At 42.7% G+C, this 22921-nt stretch overlaps 1 protein-coding gene across 1 annotated transcript; it reads left to right on the top strand.

Moving 5' to 3' along the window:
• Window positions 1-825: 825 nt before the first annotated feature.
• Window positions 826-1844, top strand: LOC127915731 (uncharacterized). The gene is made up of 2 exons (XM_052496108.1): window positions 826-1196; window positions 1447-1844. Exons 1-2 carry the CDS (start codon window positions 932-934, stop codon window positions 1842-1844), a joined length of 663 nt encoding a protein of 220 aa, XP_052352068.1. The 5' UTR covers window positions 826-931.
• The last annotated feature ends 21077 nt before the right edge of the window (window positions 1845-22921 follow it).

Genomic DNA, 22921 nt, shown 5'->3' with positions numbered 1-22921 from the left:
CTCAACCTGACTATTCAGGGGAATTCAGGAAAGACAAATTCTCAGCCAGAAAGGCTGTAGCTGAGAGGGGATCTTTCACAGTGAAGAAGTTGGAGACAGGAGACAGTGGAATGTACTTCTGTGCTGTGAGTCAACACAGTGATACAGACAACAAGCACAGCTGCACAAAAACCCCAGTATTTCAATAGGATGTAATATAACATGTAAAGAGATGGTCTCATCACATACTGTAGGGGGACCTCTAACTCTAGTTCTTCTAATGTCTGATTGTCTCACCACATACTGTAGGGGGACCTCTAACTCTAGTTCTTCTAATGTCTGATGGTCTCATCACATACTGTAGGGGACCTCTAACTCTAGTTCTTCTAATGTCTGATGGTTTCATCACATACTGTAGGGGGACCTCTAACTCTAGTTCTTGTAATGTCTGATGGTTTCATCACACACTGTAGGGGGACCTCTAACTCTAGTTCTTCTAATGTCTGATGGTCTCATCACATACTGTAGGGGGACCTCTAACTCTAGTTGTTCTAATGTCTGATGGTCATCATCTGTAGGGGGACTAACTCTAGTTCTTCTAATGTCTGATGGTCTCATCACATACTGTAGGGGACCTCTAACTCTAGTTGTTCTAATGTCTGATGGTCTCATCATATCTAACTAGTTGCTCTAATGTCTGATGGTTTCATCACATACTGTAGGGGGACCTCTAACTCTAGTTGTTCTAATGTCTGATGGTCTCATCACATACTGTAGGGGGACCTCTAACTCTAGTTGTTCTAATGTCTGATGGTCTCATCACATACTGTAGGGGGACCTCTAAATCTAGTTGTTCTAATGTCTGATGGTCTCATCACATACTGTAGGGGGACCTCTAACTCTAGTTCTTCTCATGTCTGATGGTTTCATTGTCATGATCATGTAATCAGTCATGTTCACAGTGAGGTCCTATGAGCAAGCTTTACAGTACAGGCTTCCTGACACTCCCTCTAACACTGTCACTATCCACCACCCTGAAGGAAACATGCTACTACAACAGCCAATCTCCTTTCACCTCAGAGTTTCATCCAGGAGATTCTCATATCACATCATCATCGTCTTCCTCAGCATATTCATCATCTTCATCATTATCTTTTTCTTCATCATGATGTTCAGAGTTCTGATTCACCTGGCAGCTCTACCACTCTGGGTGACAGGTATTAAATCACTTACGATGAGAAGCCTAACGATACTATGAATGTCATGAAACTGAATAAAATATCCTTTCTCTCGCATCTTCTCTCTCTATGTTTCTCTCTCTTCATCACCTTCTCTCTCTCTCCTCTCTCTCTCTGTCACCTTCTCTCCCCTCTCTCTCTCTCCTCTCTCTCTCTCCTCTCTCCGTCTCTCCTCTCTTTCTCTGTCACCTTCTCTCCCCTCTCTCTCCCTCCCTCGCTGTGTCCACAGGGCAGTTGTTTAGTAGCATTGTTCATCAGAGGCCTGTGACACTAACAGAAGGTCCTGGAGGAGACGTTCAACTCACCTGCTGCCATACGATCCCTAACTACTACGTGATACTATGGTACAAACAGTCAGCAGGAGACACTGCTATGAAACTCATTGGTTATGCATATACCAAGTTAATAACCATGGAGAAATCATTTGAAAAGCACTTCAATGTGAGTGGAGACGGTGGGAAAGAGGCTTATCTTCATCTAGTGAGTCTGAGAGAACCTGAACACAGTGCAGTTTATTACTGTGCAGCCAGCCAACACAGTGATGTAGACTTCCTCCTGTTCTCTACTAAAACCCTGTCTGATGGTAATATTAGACCACGGCTCAGAACACCTGCATCTGAGGTTTGACTTTGACTCAGTGCCAATGAATAAACACAGATGGATGATGGCGTAAGGTGATATCTGTCCTAGTACAGTATACCAGTATTTACAGTTTAGTGTCACCACTCATTAACATACATTACGCAATGTTACAATGTCAAATTCCATGACTCCATTTCTATCTATATAAAAAGACAAATCCTTTAACCTCTTCAACCTATGGGGGCGCTATGTCATTATTGGATAAAAAAACGTGCCCGTTTTAAGCGCAATATTTTGACATGAAAAGATGCTCGACTATGCATATAATTGACAGCTTTGGAAAGAAAACACTCTGACGTTTTCAAAACTGCAAAGATATTATCTGTGAGTGCCACAGAACTCATGCTACAGGCGAAACCATGATGAAACCTCAAACAGGAAATGAGCAGAATTTTTGAGGCTCTGTTTCCCATCGTCTCCTTATATGGCTGTGAATGTGTGATGAATGAGCCTAAGCTCTCTGCCGTTCGTCCAAGATGTCTGCAGCATTGTGACGTATTTGTAGGCATATCATTGGAAGATTGGCCATAAGAGACTACATTTGCCAGGGGTCCGCCCGGTGTCCTTTGTCTAAATTGTTGCGTAATCTTCAGCTGCATGCATTTTGCCATGCAATTCAGAGGGGAAAGGACACTTCCACGAACCATATATCATTGAAGAGATATGTGAAAAACACCTTGAGGATTGGTTCGAAACAACGTTTGCCATGTTTCAGTCGATATTATGGAGTTAATTTGGAAAAAAGTTTGGCGTTTGGATAACTGAATTTTCTGGGTTTTTTGGTAGCCAAACGTGACGCACCAAACGGACCGATTTCTCCTGCACAAATAATATTTCAGGAAAACTGAACATTTGCTATCTAACTGAGAGACTCCTCATTGAAAACATCCGAAGTTCTTCAAAGGTAAAGGATTTATTTGAATGTTTTTCTGGTTTTTGTGAAAATGTTGCCTGCTGATGCTAATGCTAAATGCTAAATGCTAACACTAAATGCTAAATGCTAGTTTTGCTATGGTTGAGAAGCATATTTTTGAAAATCTGAGATGACAGTGTTGTTAACAAAAGGCTAAGCTTGAGAGCTAGCATATTGATTTAATTTCATTTGCGATTTTCATGAATAGTTAACGTTGTGTTATGCTAATGAGCTTGCGGATAGATTTACACAATCCTGGATACAGGTCTTTTTAGTAGCTAAACGTGACGCACAAAATGGAGCAATTTCTCCTGAACAAATAATCTTTCAGGAAAAACTGAACATTTGCTATCTAACTGAGAGTCCCCTCATTGAAAACATCCGAAGTTCTTCAAAGGTAAATGATTTTATTTGAATGGTTTTCTGGTTTTTGTGAAAATGTTGCCTGCTGAATGCTAGCGCTAAATGCTAATGCTAGCTATCAATAGCTATCAATACTGTTACACAAATGCTAGTTTTGCTATGGTTGATAAGCATATTTTTGAAAATCTGAGATGACAGTGTTGTTAACAAAAGGCTAAGCTTGAGAGCTAGCATATTGATTTTATTTCATTTGCGATTTTCTTCTGGCTGTGCCGGGTGGAGATTATAACAGACATGGCCAAGATGTTCAAATGTTCATAAATGACCAGCATGGTCCAATAATAATAAGGCAGGACAGTTGAAACTGGAGCAGCAGCACGGCCAGGTGGACTGGGGACAGCAAGGAGTCATCATGTCAGGTAGTCCTGAGGCATGGTCATAGGGCTCAGCGAATATCTGCCTGCTTGAATGCCAACAACTCAGATACACATTAAGACATGAAATGACCCATGGCATCGATAGGACCTCACTCAGAGATAAAATCATAGAACATTCAGAATGGGTGAATATTTCCTTTAACCATCAATCAACTACCTCCAGATATCAGTGCACCAGATCTCCCTCTCTGCTCTACTAAACCCAGCTTCCTGTCCCACATAGACTCCTCCTGCAGGGTTCATCTCAGGTCTCTGATGGTTTAGATGTTCTCATAAGGAGGCAGCATCCCTCTATAAGACCACTGAGATGAGTTGATGAGAAGCCTCCTCTAATTCATGTGGAGTGGTTTGTCTGTCTCATTCTTTCTGTCTCCTTAACAGTGAATCAACATGATCAGAATTCTTATCTCCATCACCATGGGTTACACAGCCTGGGCTGCAGGTATTCAGATCATTGATTTCATCAACTAATAATATCCTCATTTGATTGGTTTTCATGTTTCAGGTGAATATGTTTCTATATCTGTTGTTTCACCTCTCTCTCTCTCTGTCTCTCTCTCTCTGTCTCTGTCTCTCTCTCTCTACAGGTTCTTCTCTCAGTAATCAGGTTCACCAGAGTCCTGCATCTCTGTACAAGAACCAGGGAGAGTCGGCTAAGATGGAGTGTTCACATAGTATATCAGGCTATAATCGTATCCTCTGGTACAAGCAGTCCAACTACAGAGAATTAGTGCTATTAGGATACATGATAGGGACATCTGGATATCCTGAGGCTGGATTTGATATAGAAGGAGATGCTAATGCAGGTGGTACCAGCACCTTAACCATCAATCAACTAACTCCAAATAGCAGTGCTGTGTATTACTGTGCTGCTAGTTTACACAGTGCATCAGATCTCCCTCTCTGCTCTACAAAAACCTCCTCCCTGGTGTACTGCAGACTAATCACACCTGTATTAACATCACACTGTATCTGACTCTGATTCAATGCCAAAACACTCCCCAGCTGGTCTAACAGAAAGGGGAGGTTCCCTCTGATATACAGGAGACCATGATACAGTATGGTATGATATCATGTCTTTCCTGTAGGTGGAGTTACAGCTCAACTAATCCATGTGGACTCACCAGACACAGTACCACAGTAAACTATGGTGTATAGTAAGGAGTCTGAGAGTTGAAGATCCATGTCCTTTTGAATGTTCATCATGAATGTGGAACAGCAGGTAGAACACACTCTCCCCAGCTACAACACCATACTGTGGTATCAGCAGGTAGAACACACTCTCCCCAGCTACAACACCATACTGTGGTATCAGCAGGTAGAACACACTCTCCCCAGCTACAACACCATACTGTGGTATCAGCAGGTGGAACACACTCTCCCCAGCTACAACACCATACTGTGGTATCAGCAGGTGGAACACACTCTCCCCAGCTACAACACCATACTGTGGTATCAGCAGGTGGAACACACTCTCCCCAGCTACAACACCATACTGTGGTATCAGCAGGTGGAACACACTCTCCCCAGCTACAACACCATACTGTGGTATCAGCAGGTGGAACACACTCTCCCCAGCTACAACACCATACTGTGGTATCAGCAGGTGGAACACACTCTCCCCAGCTACAACACCATACTGTGGTATCAGCAGGTGGAACACACTCTCCCCAGCTACAACACCATACTGTGGTATCAGCAGGTGGAACACACTCTCCCCAGCTACAACACCATACTGTGGTATCAGCAGGTGGAACACACTCTCCCCAGCTACAACACCATACTGTGGTATCAGCAGGTGAAGCTGCTCTGATATATCTACCATGATGGGGTAAACCTATAGACTGATAGACCGCTGCCCCACTAGGGAGGCTCACTCCAAAACGTTCTTAATGTTTATCAATTGCCTTGCTCAAACGTATCAAAATACTAAAATACTACACAGGACTCTTAAAGAATTTAATTGAAATGTTGATTGTATTTTTTGATCACAGAGACAATGAGAAAATATGGGGAAAAAATAATGAAATGCACGAGCCCCAAGTAATACATTTGGGCCAGATTAATCGGCCCGAGATCAATCCCCACATCCTAGCCATACGTAATATGTGACATTATATACTTTCGGGGAAAATAGACTTTTCCAAGGCATTCAACACCATTGAACATTCCCTACTCATTCAAAAACTGTCTGAAATGGGCCTGGACAATAAGTCTTGCAAATGGTTTAAGAGCTATCTGACAGACAGGACATAATGTGTGCATTCTGATGGTGTTGAGTCTAGTTTCCTGGATATTAGGTGTACCACAGGGGTCAGCATTGGGACCAGTTATTTTTACTATTCATATGAATAATATTGGTCTTTGTATTAAATCCCTTCATATTTTTCTGTATGTAGATGATATGGTTATGTATGCCATAGCACTGATTGCTAATTAGGGCAAGGTGTCCCGGGACAAAGCCGACAACACCCAGTGAAATTGGAGGGCGCGCAATTCAAGTAAATATTTATAATATTAAACATACATGACCATACAAGTGTCTTATATCATTTAAAAGCGTAACTTCTTGTTAATCTAACTGTATTGTCAGATTCCAAAAATAATTTATGGCGAAAGCATACCATGCAATTGTCTGTTGATTTCCAAAACCCCATTATTTTCCCCCTTCATTTCTCCCATAGCAATGGTCAACAAACCAGAGGTAGAAAATGCTGACTCATTTCAGTGTTTTAGGACTACAAGCTCCCGAGCTCTATAGGATAGAATATAATATGTAAAGAGCTGATGGTCTCATCATGGACTGTAGGGGGACCTCTAACTTTAATAATGTGAATGTCTCTACAGGCTGAACCACTAATTAGCATGATGTATTCAGATCATCAGTCCCTCCCACTTCACTGACATGTTGAATATGGTGGAACCTGCCGTGGTCTACTGATTGTCATCTATTCATCTATGTGACACTCCTCTTGTTTTATATACATTGATACCAGACTCTTTCCAGCACTCTCACATATAACGTGATCAAACATGTTCACATTGCTCTTCTCTGTTACTGTCTCACTGCTCTGTGCTGCAGGTACAGTTTCATAATGTTTCATTTATTTAACCAGGAAAGTTAAGAACAAAATTCTTATTTACAATGAAGGACTTCTCTAGTCATTGATATTGATGTTTCCAAGCATATGTTCCTGAGTCTTGATGTATTCAGGTCTAACTGTACCTAACTCTATTGATTTCATTCTCACTGTGTCCGTACAGGTCTTGTTGAGGGGAGTGAAGTCACTCAGGCACCCACCATACTCTGGGAACTGAAATAAAGTGATGCTCAGATGAACTGCAGTCATACTAAGGGATCTGGCTACTTCCAGATGTACTGGTACAGACAGCTTCCAGGAGAGGGAATGAAGCAGGTAGTCTTCATTACTCCCAGTTCTCAACCTGACTATTCAGGGGAATTCAGTAAAGACAAATTCTCAGCCAGAAAAGCTGTAGCTGAGAGTGGATCTTTCACAGTGAAGAAGTTGGAGACAGGAGACAGTGGAATGTACTTCTGTGCTGTGAGTCAACACAGTGATACAGACAACAAGTACAGCTGCACAAAAACCCCAGTATTTCAATAGGATGTAATATAACATGTAAAGAGATGGTCTCACCACATACTGTAGGGGGACCTCTAACTCTAGTTCTTCTAATGTCTGATGGTCTCATCACATACTGTAGGGGGACCTCTAACTCTAGTTCTTCTAATGTCTGATGGTCTCATCACATACTGTAGGGGGACCTCTAACTCTAGTTCTTCTAATGTCTGATGGTTTCATCACATACTGTAGGGGACGTCTAACTCTAGTTCTTCTAATGTCTGATGGTCTCATCACATACTGTAGGGGACCTCTAACTCTAGTTGTTCTAATGTCTGATGGTCTCATCACATACTGTAGGGGACCTCTAACTCTAGTTCTTCTAATGTCTGATGGTCTCATCACATACTGTAGGGGGACCTCTAACTCTAGTTCTTCTAATGTCTGATGGTTTCATCACATACTGTAGGGGACGTCTAACTCTAGTTCTTCTAATGTCTGATGGTCTCATCACATACTGTAGGGGGACCTCTAACTCTAGTTATTCTAATTTCTGATGGTCTCATCACATACTGTAGGGGGACCTCTAACTCTAGTTCTTCTAATGTCTGATTGTCTCATCACATACTGTAGGGGGACCTCTAACTCTAGTTCTTCTAATGTCTGATGGTCTCATCACATACTGTAGGGGACCTCTAACTCTAGTTCTTCTAATGTCTGATTGTCTCATCACATACTGTAGGGGGACCTCTAACTCTAGTTCTTCTAATGTCTGATGGTCTCATTACATACTGTAGGGGGACCTCTAACTCTAGTTCTTCTAATGTCTGATTGTCTCATCACATACTATAGGGGGACCTCTAACTCTAGTTCTTCTAATGTCTGATGGGTTCATTGTCATGATCATGTAATCAGTCATGTTCACAGTGAGGTCCTATCAGCAAGCTTTACAGTACAGGCTTCCTGGCACTCCCTCTAACACTGTCACTATCCACCACCCTGAAGGAAACATGCTACTACAACAGCCAATCTCCTTTCACCTCAGAGCTTCATCCAGGAGACACTCATATCACATCATCATCGTCTTCCTCAGCATAATCATCTTCATCATAATATTTTTCTTCATCATGATGTTCAGAGTTCTGATTCACCTGGCAGCTCTACCATTCTGGGTGACAGGTATTAAATCACTTACGATGAGAAGCAAAACGATACTACGAATGTCATCAAACTGAATAAAATATCCTTTCTCTACCTCTCCCCTGTCTCTCTCTCCTTCTCTCCCCTCTTCTCTCTCCCCCTCTCTCTCTCCTCTCCTTTCTCTCTCTGTCCACAGGGCAGTTGTTTAGTAGCATGGTTCATCAGAGGCCTGTGGCACTACAGAAGAAGGTCCTGGAGGAGACGTTCAACTCACCTGCAGCCATACGATCCCTAACTACTACGTGATACTATGGTACAAACAGTCAACAGGAGACACTGCTATGAAACTCATTGGTTATGCATATACCAAGTCAATAACCATGGAGAAATCATTTGAAAAGCACTTCAATGTGAGTGGAGACGGTGGGAAAGAGGCTTATCTTCATCTAGTGAGTCTGAGAGGACCTGAACACAGTGCAGTTTATTACTGTGCAGCCAGCCAACACAGTGATGTAGACTTCCTCCTGTTCTCTACTAAAACCCTGTCTGATGGTAATATTAGACCACGGCTCAGAACACCTGCATCTGAGGTTTGACTTTGACTCAGTGCCAATGAATAAACACAGATGGATGATGGCATAAGGTGATATCTGTCCTAGTACAGTATATACAGGTTAGTGGCATCACTCATTAACATAAATTATTCAATGTCACAATGTCATATTCAATCACTCCATCCCTCACTCTCACTCTCACTCTCACTCTCACTCTCACTCTCACTCTCACTCTCACTTTCACTCTCACTGTTCTGATCTGAAGTCAGTCCAGTGTATTACTGTTCTGATCTGAAGTCAGTCCAGTGTATTACTGTTCTGACCTGAAGTCAACACAGTGATGTAGATCCCCTTCTCTCTTCTCCAAAAGCCCCTTCTGATCCTTTACTCCATAACTGCAGTGTACATCAACACCCAGCACACCTGCTGTCCACCACTGTAGATGTCTGAGCACATGGAGGAAGTTGATATCAAACCTCTAGACCAAATAATGTGGTCTAGAGGTTGTTAATAATGATGTTGTCTTGAAGAAACGCTTCAGGTATTTCTTCAAATTACAGCCTGTGTCTAATGTGATGATTGCAGAATCTATAACACAGATCAAATCTAAAGACTAAAAAAGACAAATCCTTTAATGATGTAGATACCGGTATGTTCCACAATACACCTTAAAGTTGAACAGGAGACCTGTAGGTGAAGGTATCTGCTCGAATATCAACACAAGTTCTGACGTCAAAGTGATGTCATTTCCTTCCTCTCCGGCAGCTCAGTTCAGCTCCCCTTCTCTATTGACTTGTTCTCCTCTCCCCCCTATGGGCTCTGGTCTAAAGTAGTGCACTAGAAAGGTAATAGGGTGCCATTTGGGATGCTGACATACATTTGACACTCCCACTAGATGACATGACATCTCTGACTATCTGAAACCCTTTCTCCTTGTCCATGTGACTCTTCTCTCCAGAACCATCAACATGATCAAGCTTCTCATACATGTAGCAACTCTACCACTATGGGTGACAGGTACTAAATCCCTCATGAAAGATAGATTTACTACTGAAATATATTGCTGTCAATATGCTGAGTAATACTGGATATTTCAGATGGTCTGTTTTCATCCACAGGGCTGTCACAAACAGACAAAGTTCACCAGACTCCTACTGCAATACTAAAAGGACCTGAAGACAAAGTTAATCTCACCTGCAGCCACACTGATCAAAGATACGACATGATACTGTGGTACCAACAGTCAGCCCAAAACACTGGTCTGAAACTCATTGGGTATGTGAGATACACCAGTCCAACGGTGGAAGATTCCTTTAAAGGGCGTTTTGATGTCAGTGGAGATGCTGCAGTTAATAAAATGGCATATCTACATTTTCCCAAAGTGACAGAAGCTGAAGACAGTGCAGTGTATTTCTGTGTTGCTGGTGAAGCACAGTGTTTCACTATACCCTCTCTCCTCTACAAAACCCTCTCTGATCCTCTCATATAATACTGACTACAGCTCTATACACCTGCACCTGTCTTCAACCACTTCAACAACACTTTGCTATGAACCATTTGATATCAGACAGATGGTAATGATACTGTTATAAGTAGCTAGTTTAGATGGTTTAGGTGCACTTCCTCAGTTCTCCACCAGGAGGGAGTGTTTCTAAACACACATTTAGAAGATGCTGTATTTATTTTTTATTTTTACATTTTTTATTTCACCTTTTTTTAACCAGGTAAGCTAATTGAGAACAAGATCTCATTTTCAACTGCGACCTGGCCAAAATAAAGCAAAGCAGTGCGACAGAAACAACAACACAGAGTTAAACATGGAATAAACAAGCGTACAGTCAATAACACAATACAAAAAAAAGAAAGTGATGAAAACCTGCCTCAGAGCGCTCAGGACCTCAGACTGGGGAAAAGATATCATAACCGCCATCGATAAAAGACAGTGCAGCCATCTTCATCGACCTGGCCAAGGCTTTCGACTCTGTCAATCACCACATTCTTATCGGCAGACTCAACAGCCTTGGTATCTCAAATGACTGCCTCGCCTGGTTCACCAACTACTTCTCAGATAGGGTTCAATGTGTCAAATCGGAGGGCCTGTTGTCCGGACCTCTGGCAGTCTCTATGGGGGTACCACAGGGTTCAATTCTCAGGCCAACTCTTTTCTCTCTTATATCAATGATGTCGCTCTTGCTGCTGGTGATTCCTTGATCCACCTCTATGCAGATGACACCATTCTGTATACATCTGGCCCCTCTTTGGACACTGTGTTAACAAACCTCCAAACGAGCTTCAATGCCATACAACACTCCTTCCGTGGCCTCCAACTGCTCTGAAAAGCGAGGAAATTTAAATGCATGCTCTTCAACCGATCTCTGCCTGCACCCGGCCGCCCGACTAGCGTCACTACTCTGGACGGTTCTGACTTAGAATCTGTGGACAACTACAAATACCTAGGTGTATGGCTAGACTTTAAACTCACCTTCCAGACTCATATTAAGCATCTCCAATCCAAAATTAAATCTAGAATCGGCTTCCTATTTCGCAACAAAGCCTCCCTCACTCATGCTGCCAAACATACCCACGTAAAACTGACAGTGCTACCAATCCTCGACTTCCGTGATGTGGTTTACAAAAAAGCCTCCAACACTCTACACTCTACTCACAGTGCCATCCGTTTTGTCACCAAAGCCCCAAATACCACCCACCACTGTGACCTGTATACTCTCGGCGGCTGGCCCTCACTACATATTCGTTGCCAGACCCACTGGCTCCAGGTCATCTATAAGTCTTTGCTAGGTAAAGCTCCATCTTATCTTAGCTCACTGGTCACCATAACAACACCCACCCATGGCACGTGCTCCAGCAGGTATATCCAACTGGTCATCCCCAAAGCTAACACCTCCATTGGCCGCCTTTCCTTCCAGTTCTCTGCTGCCAATGACTGGAACGAATTGCAAAAAATCGCTGAAATTGGAGACTTGTATCTCCCTCACTAAAATTAAGCATAAGCTATCTGAGCAGCTTACCGATCGCTGCAGCTGTACTTAGCCCATCTGTAAAATAGCCCATCCAACTACCTACCTCATTCCCTTATTGTTTTTCTTTACTTTTCTGCTCTCTTGCACACCAGTATTTCTACTTGCACATCATCATCCGCACATCTATCACTCCAGTGTTAATCTGCTAAATTGTAATTACTTTGCTACTGAGGCCTATTTATTGCCTTACCTCCTCACTCCATTTGCACACACTGTATATAGACTCTCTATTGTGTTATTGACTGTACTTTTGTTTATCCCATGTGTAACTCTGTGTTGTTTTCTGTCACACTGCTTTGCTTTAGCTTGGCCAGGTCGCAGCTGTAAATGAGAACTTGTTCTCAACTGGCCTACCTGGTTAAATAAAGGTGAAATAAAAAATAAATAAAACATTCTGAGAGAGACTTTACCACAGTACTAGGTCATACTGAGAGAGACTTTACCACAGTACTACATCATACTGAGAGAGAGACTTTACCACAATAACATAACATTCAAAATGGGTGAATATTTCCTTTAACCATCAATCAACTACCTCCAGATATCAGTGCATCAGATCTCCCTCTCTGCTCTACTAAACCCAGCTTCCTGTCCCACATAGACTCCTCCTGCAGGGTTCATCTCAGGTCTCTGATGTTTTAGATGTTCTCATAAGGAGGCAGCATCCCTCTATAAGATCACTGAGATGAGTTGATGAGAAGCCACCTCTAATTCATGTGGAGAGGTTTGTCTGTCTCATTCTTTCTGTCTCCTTAACATGATCAGAATTCTTATCTCCATCACCATGGGTTACACAGCCTGGGCTGCAGGTATTCAGATCATTGATTTAATCAACTAATAATATCCTCATTTGATTGGTTTTCATGTTTCAGGTGAATATGTTTCTATATCTGTTGTTTCACCTCTCTCTCTCTCTGTCTCTCTCTCTCTCTCTCTCTCTCTGGCTCTGTCTCTCTCTCTCTACAGGTTCTTCTTTCAGTAATCAGGTTCACCAGAGTCCTGCAGCCCTGTACAAGAACCAGGGAGAGTTGGCTAAGATGGAGTGTTCACATAGTATATCAAACTATAATCGTATCCTCTGGTACCAGCAGTCCAACAACAGAGAATTAGTGTTTTTAGGATACATGCTATTGAAAACTGGATATCCTGAGGCTGGATATGAAATAGAAGGAGATGCTAATGCAGGTGGTACCAGCACCTTAACCATCAATCAACTAACTCCAAATAGCAGTGCTGTGTATTACTGTGCTGCTAGTTTACACAGTGCATCAGATCTCCCTCTCTGCTCTACAAAAACCTCCTCCCTGGTGTACTGCAGACTAATCACACCTGTATTAACATCACACTGTATCTGACTCTGATTCAATGCCAAAACACTCCCCAGCTGGTCTAACAGAAAGGGGAGGTTCCCTCTGATATACAGGAGACCATGATACAGTATGGTATGATATCATGTCTTTCCTGTAGGTGGAGTTACAGCTCAACTAATCCATGTGGACTCACCAGACACAGTACCACAGTAAACTATGGTGTATAGTAAGGAGTCTGAGAGTTGAAGATCCATGTCCTTTTGAATGTTCATCATGAATGTGGAACAGCAGGTAGAACACACTCTCCCCAGCTACAACACCATACTGTGGTATCAGCAGGTAGAACACACTCTCCCCAGCTACAACACCATACTGTGGTATCAGCAGGTAGAACACACTCTCCCCAGCTACAACACCATACTGTGGTATCAGCAGGTGGAACACACTCTCCCCAGCTACAACACCATACTGTGGTATCAGCAGGTGGAACACACTCTCCCCAGCTACAACACCATACTGTGGTATCAGCAGGTGGAACACACTCTCCCCAGCTACAACACCATACTGTGGTATCAGCAGGTGGAACACACTCTCCCCAGCTACAACACCATACTGTGGTATCAGCAGGTGGAACACACTCTCCCCAGCTACAACACCATACTGTGGTATCAGCAGGTGGAACACACTCTCCCCAGCTACAACACCATACTGTGGTATCAGCAGGTGGAACACACTCTCCCCAGCTACAACACCATACTGTGGTATCAGCAGGTGGAACACACTCTCCCCAGCTACAACACCATACTGTGGTATCAGCAGGTGGAACACACTCTCCCCAGCTACAACACCATACTGTGGTATCAGCAGGTGAAGCTGCTCTGATATATCTACCATGATGGGGTAAACCTATAGACTGATAGACCGCTGCCCCACTAGGGAGGCTCACTCCAAAACGTTCTTAATGTTTATCAATTGCCTTGCTCAAACGTATCAAAATACTAAAATACTACACAGGACTCTTAAAGAATTTAATTGAAATGTTGATTGTATTTTTTGATCACAGAGACAATGAGAAAATATGGGGAAAAAATAATGAAATGCACGAGCCACAAGTAATACATTTGGGCCAGATTAATCGGCCCGAGATCAATCCCCACATCCTAGCCATACGTAATATGTGACATTATATACTTTCGGGGAAAATAGACTTTTCCAAGGCATTCAACACCATTGAACATTCCCTACTCATTCAAAAACTGTCTGAAATGGGCCTGGACAATAAGTCTTGCAAATGGTTTAAGAGCTATCTGACAGACAGGACATAATGTGTGCGTTCTGATGGTGTTGAGTCTAGTTTCCTGGATATTAGGTGTACCACATGGGTCAGCATTGGGACCAGTTCTTTTTACTATTCATATGAATAATATTGGTCTTTGTATTAAATCCCTTCATATTTTTCTGTATGTAGATGATATGGTTATGTTTGCCATAGCACTGATTGCTAATTAGGGCAAGGTGTCCCGGGACAAAGCCGACAACACCCAGTGAAATTGGAGGGCGCGCAATTCAAGTAAATATTTATAATATTAAACATACATGACCATACAAGTGTCTTATATCATTTAAAAGCGTAACTTCTTGTTAATCTAACTGTATTGTCAGATTCCAAAAATAATTTATGGCGAAAGCATACCATGCAATTGTCTGTTGATTTCCAAAACCCCATTATTTTCCCCCTTCATTTCTCCCATAGCAATGGTCAACAAACCAGAGGTAGAAAATGCTGACTCATTTCAGTGTTTTAGGACTACAAGCTCCCGAGCTCTATAGGATAGAATATAATATGTAAAGAGCTGATGGTCTCATCATGGACTGTAGGGGGACCTCTAACTTTAATAATGTGAATGTCTCTACAGGCTGAACCACTAATTAGCATGATGTATTCAGATCATCAGTCCCTCCCACTTCACTGACATGTTGAATATGGTGGAACCTGCCGTGGTCTACTGATTGTCATCTATTCATCTATGTGACACTCCTCTTGTTTTATATACATTGATACCAGACTCTTTCCAGCACTCTCACATATAACGTGATCAAACATGTTCACATTTCTCTTCTCTGTTACTGTCTCACTGCTCTGTGCTGCAGGTACAGTTTGATAATGTTTCATTTATTTAACCAGGAAAGTTAAGAACACAATTCTTATTTACAATGAAGGACTTCTCTAGTCATTGATATTGATGTTTCCAAGCATATGTTCCTGAGTCTTGATGTATTCAGGTCTAACTGTACCTAACTCTATTGATTTCATTCTCACTGTGTCCGTACAGGTCTTGTTGAGGGGAGTGAAGTCACTCAGGCACCCACCATACTCTGGGAACTGAAATAAAGTGATGCTCAGATGAACTGCAGTCATACTAAGGGATCTGGCTACTTCCAGATGTACTGGTACAGACAGCTTCCAGGAGAGGGAATGAAGCAGGTAGTCTTCATTACTCCCAGTTCTCAACCTGACTATTCAGGGGAATTCAGTAAAGACAAATTCTCAGCCAGAAAAGCTGTAGCTGAGAGTGGATCTTTCACAGTGAAGAAGTTGGAGACAGGAGACAGTGGAATGTACTTCTGTGCTGTGAGTCAACACAGTGATACAGACAACAAGTACAGCTGCACAAAAAACCCCAGTATTTCAATAGGATGTAATATAACATGTAAAGAGATGGTCTCACCACATACTGTAGGGGGACCTCTAACTCTAGTTCTTCTAATGTCTGATGGTCTCATCACATACTGTAGGGGGACCTCTAACTCTAGTTCTTCTAATGTCTGATGGTCTCATCACATACTGTAGGGGGACCTCTAACTCTAGTTCTTCTAATGTCTGATGGTTTCATCACATACTGTAGGGGACGTCTAACTCTAGTTCTTCTAATGTCTGATGGTCTCATCACATACTGTAGGGGGACCTCTAACTCTAGTTGTTCTAATGTCTGATGGTCTCATCACATACTGTAGGGGGACCTCTAACTCTAGTTCTTCTAATGTCTGATGGTCTCATCACATACTGTAGGGGGACCTCTAACTCTAGTTCTTCTAATGTCTGATGGTTTCATCACATACTGTAGGGGACGTCTAACTCTAGTTCTTCTAATGTCTGATGGTCTCATCACATACTGTAGGGGGACCTCTAACTCTAGTTATTCTAATGTCTGATGGTCTCATCACATACTGTAGGGGGACCTCTAACTCTAGTTCTTCTAATGTCTGATTGTCTCATCACATACTGTAGGGGGACCTCTAACTCTAGTTCTTCTAATGTCTGATGGTCTCATCACATACTGTAGGGGGACCTCTAACTCTAGTTCTTCTAATGTCTGATTGTCTCATCACATACTGTAGGGGGACCTCTAACTCTAGTTCTTCTAATGTCTGATGGTCTCATTACATACTGTAGGGGGACCTCTAACTCTAGTTCTTCTAATGTCTGATTGTCTCATCACATACTATAGGGGGACCTCTAACTCTAGTTCTTCTAATGTCTGATGGGTTCATTGTCATGATCATGTAATCAGTCATGTTCACAGTGAGGTCCTATCAGCAAGCTTTACAGTACAGGCTTCCTGACACTCCCTCTAACACTGTCACTATCCACCACCCTGAAGGAAACATGCTACTACATCAGCCAATCTCCTTTCACCTCAGAGCTTCATCCAGGAGACACTCATATCACATCATCATCGTCTTCCTCAGCATAATCATCTTCGTCATTATCATTTTCTTCATCATGATGTTCAGAGTTCTGATTCACCTGGCAGCTCTGCCACTCTGGGTGACAGGTATTACATCACGATGAGAAGCCTAACGATACGATGAATGTCATCAAACTGAATAAAATATCCTTTCTCTACCTCTCCCCTGTCTCTCTCTCCTTCTCTCCCCTCTTCTCTCTCTCCCTCTCTCTCCTCTCCTTTCTCTCTCTGTCCGCAGGGCAGTTGTTTAGTAGCATGGTTCATCAGAGGCCTGTGGCACTAACAGAAGGTCCTGGAGGAGACGTTCAACTCACCTGCAGCCATACGATCCCTAACTACTACGTGATACTATGGTACAAACAGTCAGCAGGAGACACTGCTATGAAACTCATTGGTTATGCATATACCAAGTCAATAACCATGGAGAAATCATTTGAAAAGCACTTCAATGTGAGTGGAGACGGTGGGAAAGAGGCTTATCTTCATCTAGTGAGTCTGAGAGGACCTGAACACAGTGCAGTTTATTACTGTGCAGCCAGCCAACACAGTGATGTAGACTTCCTGTTCTCTACTAAAACCCTGTCTGATGGTAATATTAGACCACGGCTCAGAACACCTGCATCTGAGGTTTGACTTTGACTCAGTGCCAATGAATAAACACAGATGGATGATGGCATAAGGTGATATCTGTCCTAGTACAGTATATACAGGTTAGTGGCATCACTCATTAACATAAATTATTCAATGTCACAATGTCATATTCAATCACTCCATCCCTCACTCTCACTCTCACTCTCACTCTCACTCTCACTCTCACTCTCACTCTCACTTTCACTCTCACTGTTCTGATCTGAAGTCAGTGCAGTGTATTACTGATCTGAAGTCAGTCCAGTGTATTACTGTTCTGATCTGAAGTCAACACAGTGATGTAGATCCCCTTCTCTCTTCTCCAAAAGCCCCTTCTGATCCTTTACTCCATAACTGCAGTGTACATCAACACCCAGCACACCTGCTGTCCACCACTGTAGATGTCTGAGCACATGGAGGAAGTTGATATCAAACCTCTAGACCAAATAATGTGGTTGTTGTCTTGAAGAAACGCTTCAGGTATTTCTTCAAATTACAGCCTGTGTCTAATGTGATGATTGCAGAATCTATAACACAGATCAAATCTAAAGACTAAAAAAGACAAATAATTTAATGATGTAGATACCGGTATGTTCCACAATACACCTTAAAGTTGAACAGGAGACCTGTAGGTGAAGGTATCTGCTCGAATATCAACACAAGTTCTGACGTCAAAGTGATGTCATTTCCTTCCTCTCCGGCAGCTCAGTTCAGCTCCCCTTCTCTATTGACTTGTTCTCCTCTCCCCCCTATGGGCTCTGGTCTAAAGTAGTGCACTAGAAAGGTAATAGGGTGCCATTTGGGATGCTGACATACATTTGACACTCCCACTAGATGACATGACATCTCTGACTATCTGAAAACCCTTTCTCCTTGTCCATGTGACTCTTCTCTCCAGAACCATCAACATGATCAAGCTTCTCATACATGTAGCAACTCTACCACTATGGGTGACAGGTACTAAATCCCTCATGAAAGATAGATTTACTACTGAAATATATTGCTGTCAATATGCTGAGTAATACTGGATATTTCAGATGGTCTGTTTTCATCCACAGGGCTGTCACAAACAGACAAAGTTCACCAGACTCCTACTGCAATACTAAAAGGACCTGAAGACAAAGTTAATCTCACCTGCAGCCACACTGATCAAAGATACGACATGATACTGTGGTACCAACAGTCAGCCCAAAACACTGGTCTGAAACTCATTGGGTATGTGAGATACACCAGTCCAACGGTGGAAGATTCCTTTAAAGGGCGTTTTGATGTCAGTGGAGATGCTGCAGTTAATAAAATGGCATATCTACATTTTCCCAAAGTGACAGAAGCTGAAGACAGTGCAGTGTATTTCTGTGTTGCTGGTGAAGCACAGTGTTTCACTATACCCTCTCTCCTCTACAAAAACCCTCTCTGATCCTCTCATATAATACTGACTACAGCTCTATACACCTGCACCTGTCTTCAACCACTTCAACAACACTTTGCTATGAACCATTTGATATCAAACAGATGGTAATGGTACTGTTATAAGTGGCTAGTTTAGATGGTTTAGGTGCACTTCCTCAGTTCTCCACCAGGAGGGAGTGTTTCTAAACACACATTTAGAAGATGCTGTATTTATTTTTTATTTTTACATTTTTTATTTCACCTTTTTTTAACCAGGTAAGCTAATTGAGAACAAGATCTCATTTTCAACTGCGACCTGGCCAAAATAAAGCAAAGCAGTGCGACAGAAACAACAACACAGAGTTAAACATGGAATAAACAAGCGTACAGTCAATAACACAATACAAAAAAGAAAGTGATGAAAACCTGCCTCAGAGCGCTCAGGACCTCAGACTGGGGAAAAGATATCATAACCGCCATCGATAAAAGACAGTGCAGCCATCTTCATCGACCTGGCCAAGGCTTTCGACTCTGTCAATCACCACATTCTTATCGGCAGACTCAACAGCCTTGGTATCTCAAATGACTGCCTCGCCTGGTTCACCAACTACTTCTCAGATAGGGTTCAATGTGTCAAATCGGAGGGCCTGTTGTCCGGACCTCTGGCAGTCTCTATGGGGGTACCACAGGGTTCAATTCTCAGGCCAACTCTTTTCTCTCTTATATCAATGATGTCGCTCTTGCTGCTGGTGATTCCTTGATCCACCTCTATGCAGATGACACCATTCTGTATACATCTGGCCCCTCTTTGGACACTGTGTTAACAAACCTCCAAACGAGCTTCAATGCCATACAACACTCCTTCCGTGGCCTCCAACTGCTCTGAAAAGCGAGGAAATTTAAATGCATGCTCTTCAACCGATCTCTGCCTGCACCCGGCCGCCCGACTAGCGTCACTACTCTGGACGGTTCTGACTTAGAATCTGTGGACAACTACAAATACCTAGGTGTATGGCTAGACTTTAAACTCACCTTCCAGACTCATATTAAGCATCTCCAATCCAAAATTAAATCTAGAATCGGCTTCCTATTTCGCAACAAAGCCTCCTTCACTCATGCTGCCAAACATACCCACGTAAAACTGACAGTGCTACCAATCCTCGACTTCCGTGATGTGGTTTACAAAAAAGCCTCCAACACTCTACACTCTACTCACAGTGCCATCCGTTTTGTCACCAAAGCCCCAAATACCACCCACCACTGTGACCTGTATACTCTCGGCGGCTGGCCCTCACTACATATTCGTTGCCAGACCCACTGGCTCCAGGTCATCTATAAGTCTTTGCTAGGTAAAGCTCCATCTTATCTTAGCTCACTGGTCACCATAACAACACCCACCCATGGCACGTGCTCCAGCAGGTATATCCAACTGGTCATCCCCAAAGCTAACACCTCCATTGGCCGCCTTTCCTTCCAGTTCTCTGCTGCCAATGACTGGAACGAATTGCAAAAAATCGCTGAAATTGGAGACTTGTATCTCCCTCACTAAAATTAAGCATAAGCTATCTGAGCAGCTTACCGATCGCTGCAGCTGTACTTAGCCCATCTGTAAAATAGCCCATCCAACTACCTACCTCATTCCCTTATTGTTTTTCTTTACTTTTCTGCTCTCTTGCACACCAGTATTTCTACTTGCACATCATCATCCGCACATCTATCACTCCAGTGTTAATCTGCTAAATTGTAATTACTTTGCTACTGAGGCCTATTTATTGCCTTACCTCCTCACTCCATTTGCACACACTGTATATAGACTCTCTATTGTGTTATTGACTGTACTTTTGTTTATCCCATGTGTAACTCTGTGTTGTTTTCTGTCACACTGCTTTGATTTATCTTGGCCAGGGTCGCAGCTGTAAATGAGAACTTGTTCTCAACTGGCCTACCTGGTTAAATAAAGGTGAAATAAAAAATAAATAAAACATTCTGAGAGAGACTTTACCACAGTACTAGGTCATACTGAGAGAGACTTTACCACAGTACTACATCATACTGAGAGAGAGACTTTACCACAATAACATAACATTCAAAATGGGTGAATATTTCCTTTAACCATCAATCAACTACCTCCAGATATCAGTGCATCAGATCTCCCTCTCTGCTCTACTAAACCCTGCTTCCTGTCCCACATAGACTCCTCCTGCAGGGTTCATCTCAGGTCTCTGATGGTTTAGATGTTCTCATAAGGAGGCAGCATCCCTCTATAAGATCACTGAGATGAGTTGATGAGAAGCCACCTCTAATTCATGTGGAGAGGTTTGTCTGCCTCATTCTTTCTGTCTCCTTAACAGTGAGTCAACATGATCAGAATTCTTATCTCCATCACCATGGGTTACACAGCCTGGGCTGCAGGTATTCAGATCATTGATTTCATCAACTAATAACATCCTCATTTGATTGGTTTTCATGTTTCAGGTGAATATGTTTCTCTATCTGTTGTGTCAATTCTCTCTCTATCTCTCTTTCTCTGTCTCCAGGTTCTTCTTTTTTATGTTTCAAGTAAACACGTTAGTCTCACTCACTCTCTCTCAATCTCTTTCTCGCTTTGTATCTCTTTCTCTCTGTCTCTCTCTGTCTCTCTCTGTCTCTCTCTCTCTCTCTCTCCGTCTCTCTCTCTACAGGTTCTTCTCTCATTAACCAGGTTCACCAGGGACCTGCATCCCTGTACAAGAACCAGGGAGAGTTGGCTAAGATGGAGTGTTCACATAGTATATCAAACTATAATCGTATCCTCTGGTACAAGCAGTCCAACTACAGAGAATTAGTGCTATTAGGATACCTGTATGGGACATCTGGATATCCTGAGGCTGGATTTGATATAGAAGGAGATGCTAATGCAGGTGGTACCAGCACTTTAACCATCAATCAACTAACTCCAAATAGCAGTGCTGTGTATTACTGTGCTGCTAGTTTACACAGTGCATCAGATCCCCCTCTCTGCTCTACAAAAACCTCCTCCCTGGTGTACTGCAGACTAATCACACCTGTATTAACATCACACTGTATCTGACTCTGATTCAATGCCAAAACACTCCCCAGCTGGTCTAACAGAAAGGGGAGGTTCCCTGTGATATACAGGAGACCATGAGACAGTATGGTATGATATCATGTCTTTCCTGTAGGTGGAGTTACAGCTCAACTAATCCATGTGGACTCACCAGACACAGTACCACAGTAAACTATGGTGTATAGTAAGGAGTCTGAGAGTTGAAGATCCATGTCCTTTTGAATGTTCATCTGGACTCAGTGTTGAACTAACAATGTTTCCCTGTTGGATATTTTTCACCTTTGAACGTGAATCTCTTGATTATTCTTAATCACAGATTAGATACCGTTTAAAATAATCTATAATTCCTATCTATATTTCCTGAATGACTACAGTAGTTATAACAAACAGGTCTCTCTCTACTCTTCTGTAACAGGTGAACTGCTCTGTTCCAGCGTTCTTCAGTTTCCATCTTCAGTATTTCAGAGTTCTGGAGAAACTGCTGTCCTGTTCACACACTCTCCCCAGCTACAACTCCATACTGTGGTATCAGCAGGTGGAACACACTCTCCCCAGCTACAACACCATACTGTGGTATCAGCAGGTGGAACACACTCTCCCCAGCTACAACACCATACTGTGGTATCAGCAGGTGGAACACACTCCCCAGCTACAACACCATACTGTGGTATCAGCAGGTGCAACACACTCTCCCCAGCTACAACACCATACTGTGGTATCAGCAGGTGGAACACACTCTCCCCAGCTACAACACCATACTGTGGTATCAGCAGGTGGAACACACTCTCCCCAGCTACAACACCATACTGTGGTAGCAGCAGGTGCAACACACTCTCCCCAGCTACAACACCATACTGTGGTATCTGTTGGAACACACTCTCCCCAGCT

Source organism: Oncorhynchus keta, chromosome 35 (assembly GCF_023373465.1).
Source record: "Oncorhynchus keta strain PuntledgeMale-10-30-2019 chromosome 35, Oket_V2, whole genome shotgun sequence".
NCBI lineage: Eukaryota > Metazoa > Chordata > Actinopteri > Salmoniformes > Salmonidae > Oncorhynchus > Oncorhynchus keta.
This window is presented reverse-complemented; position numbering and strand designations above follow the sequence as displayed.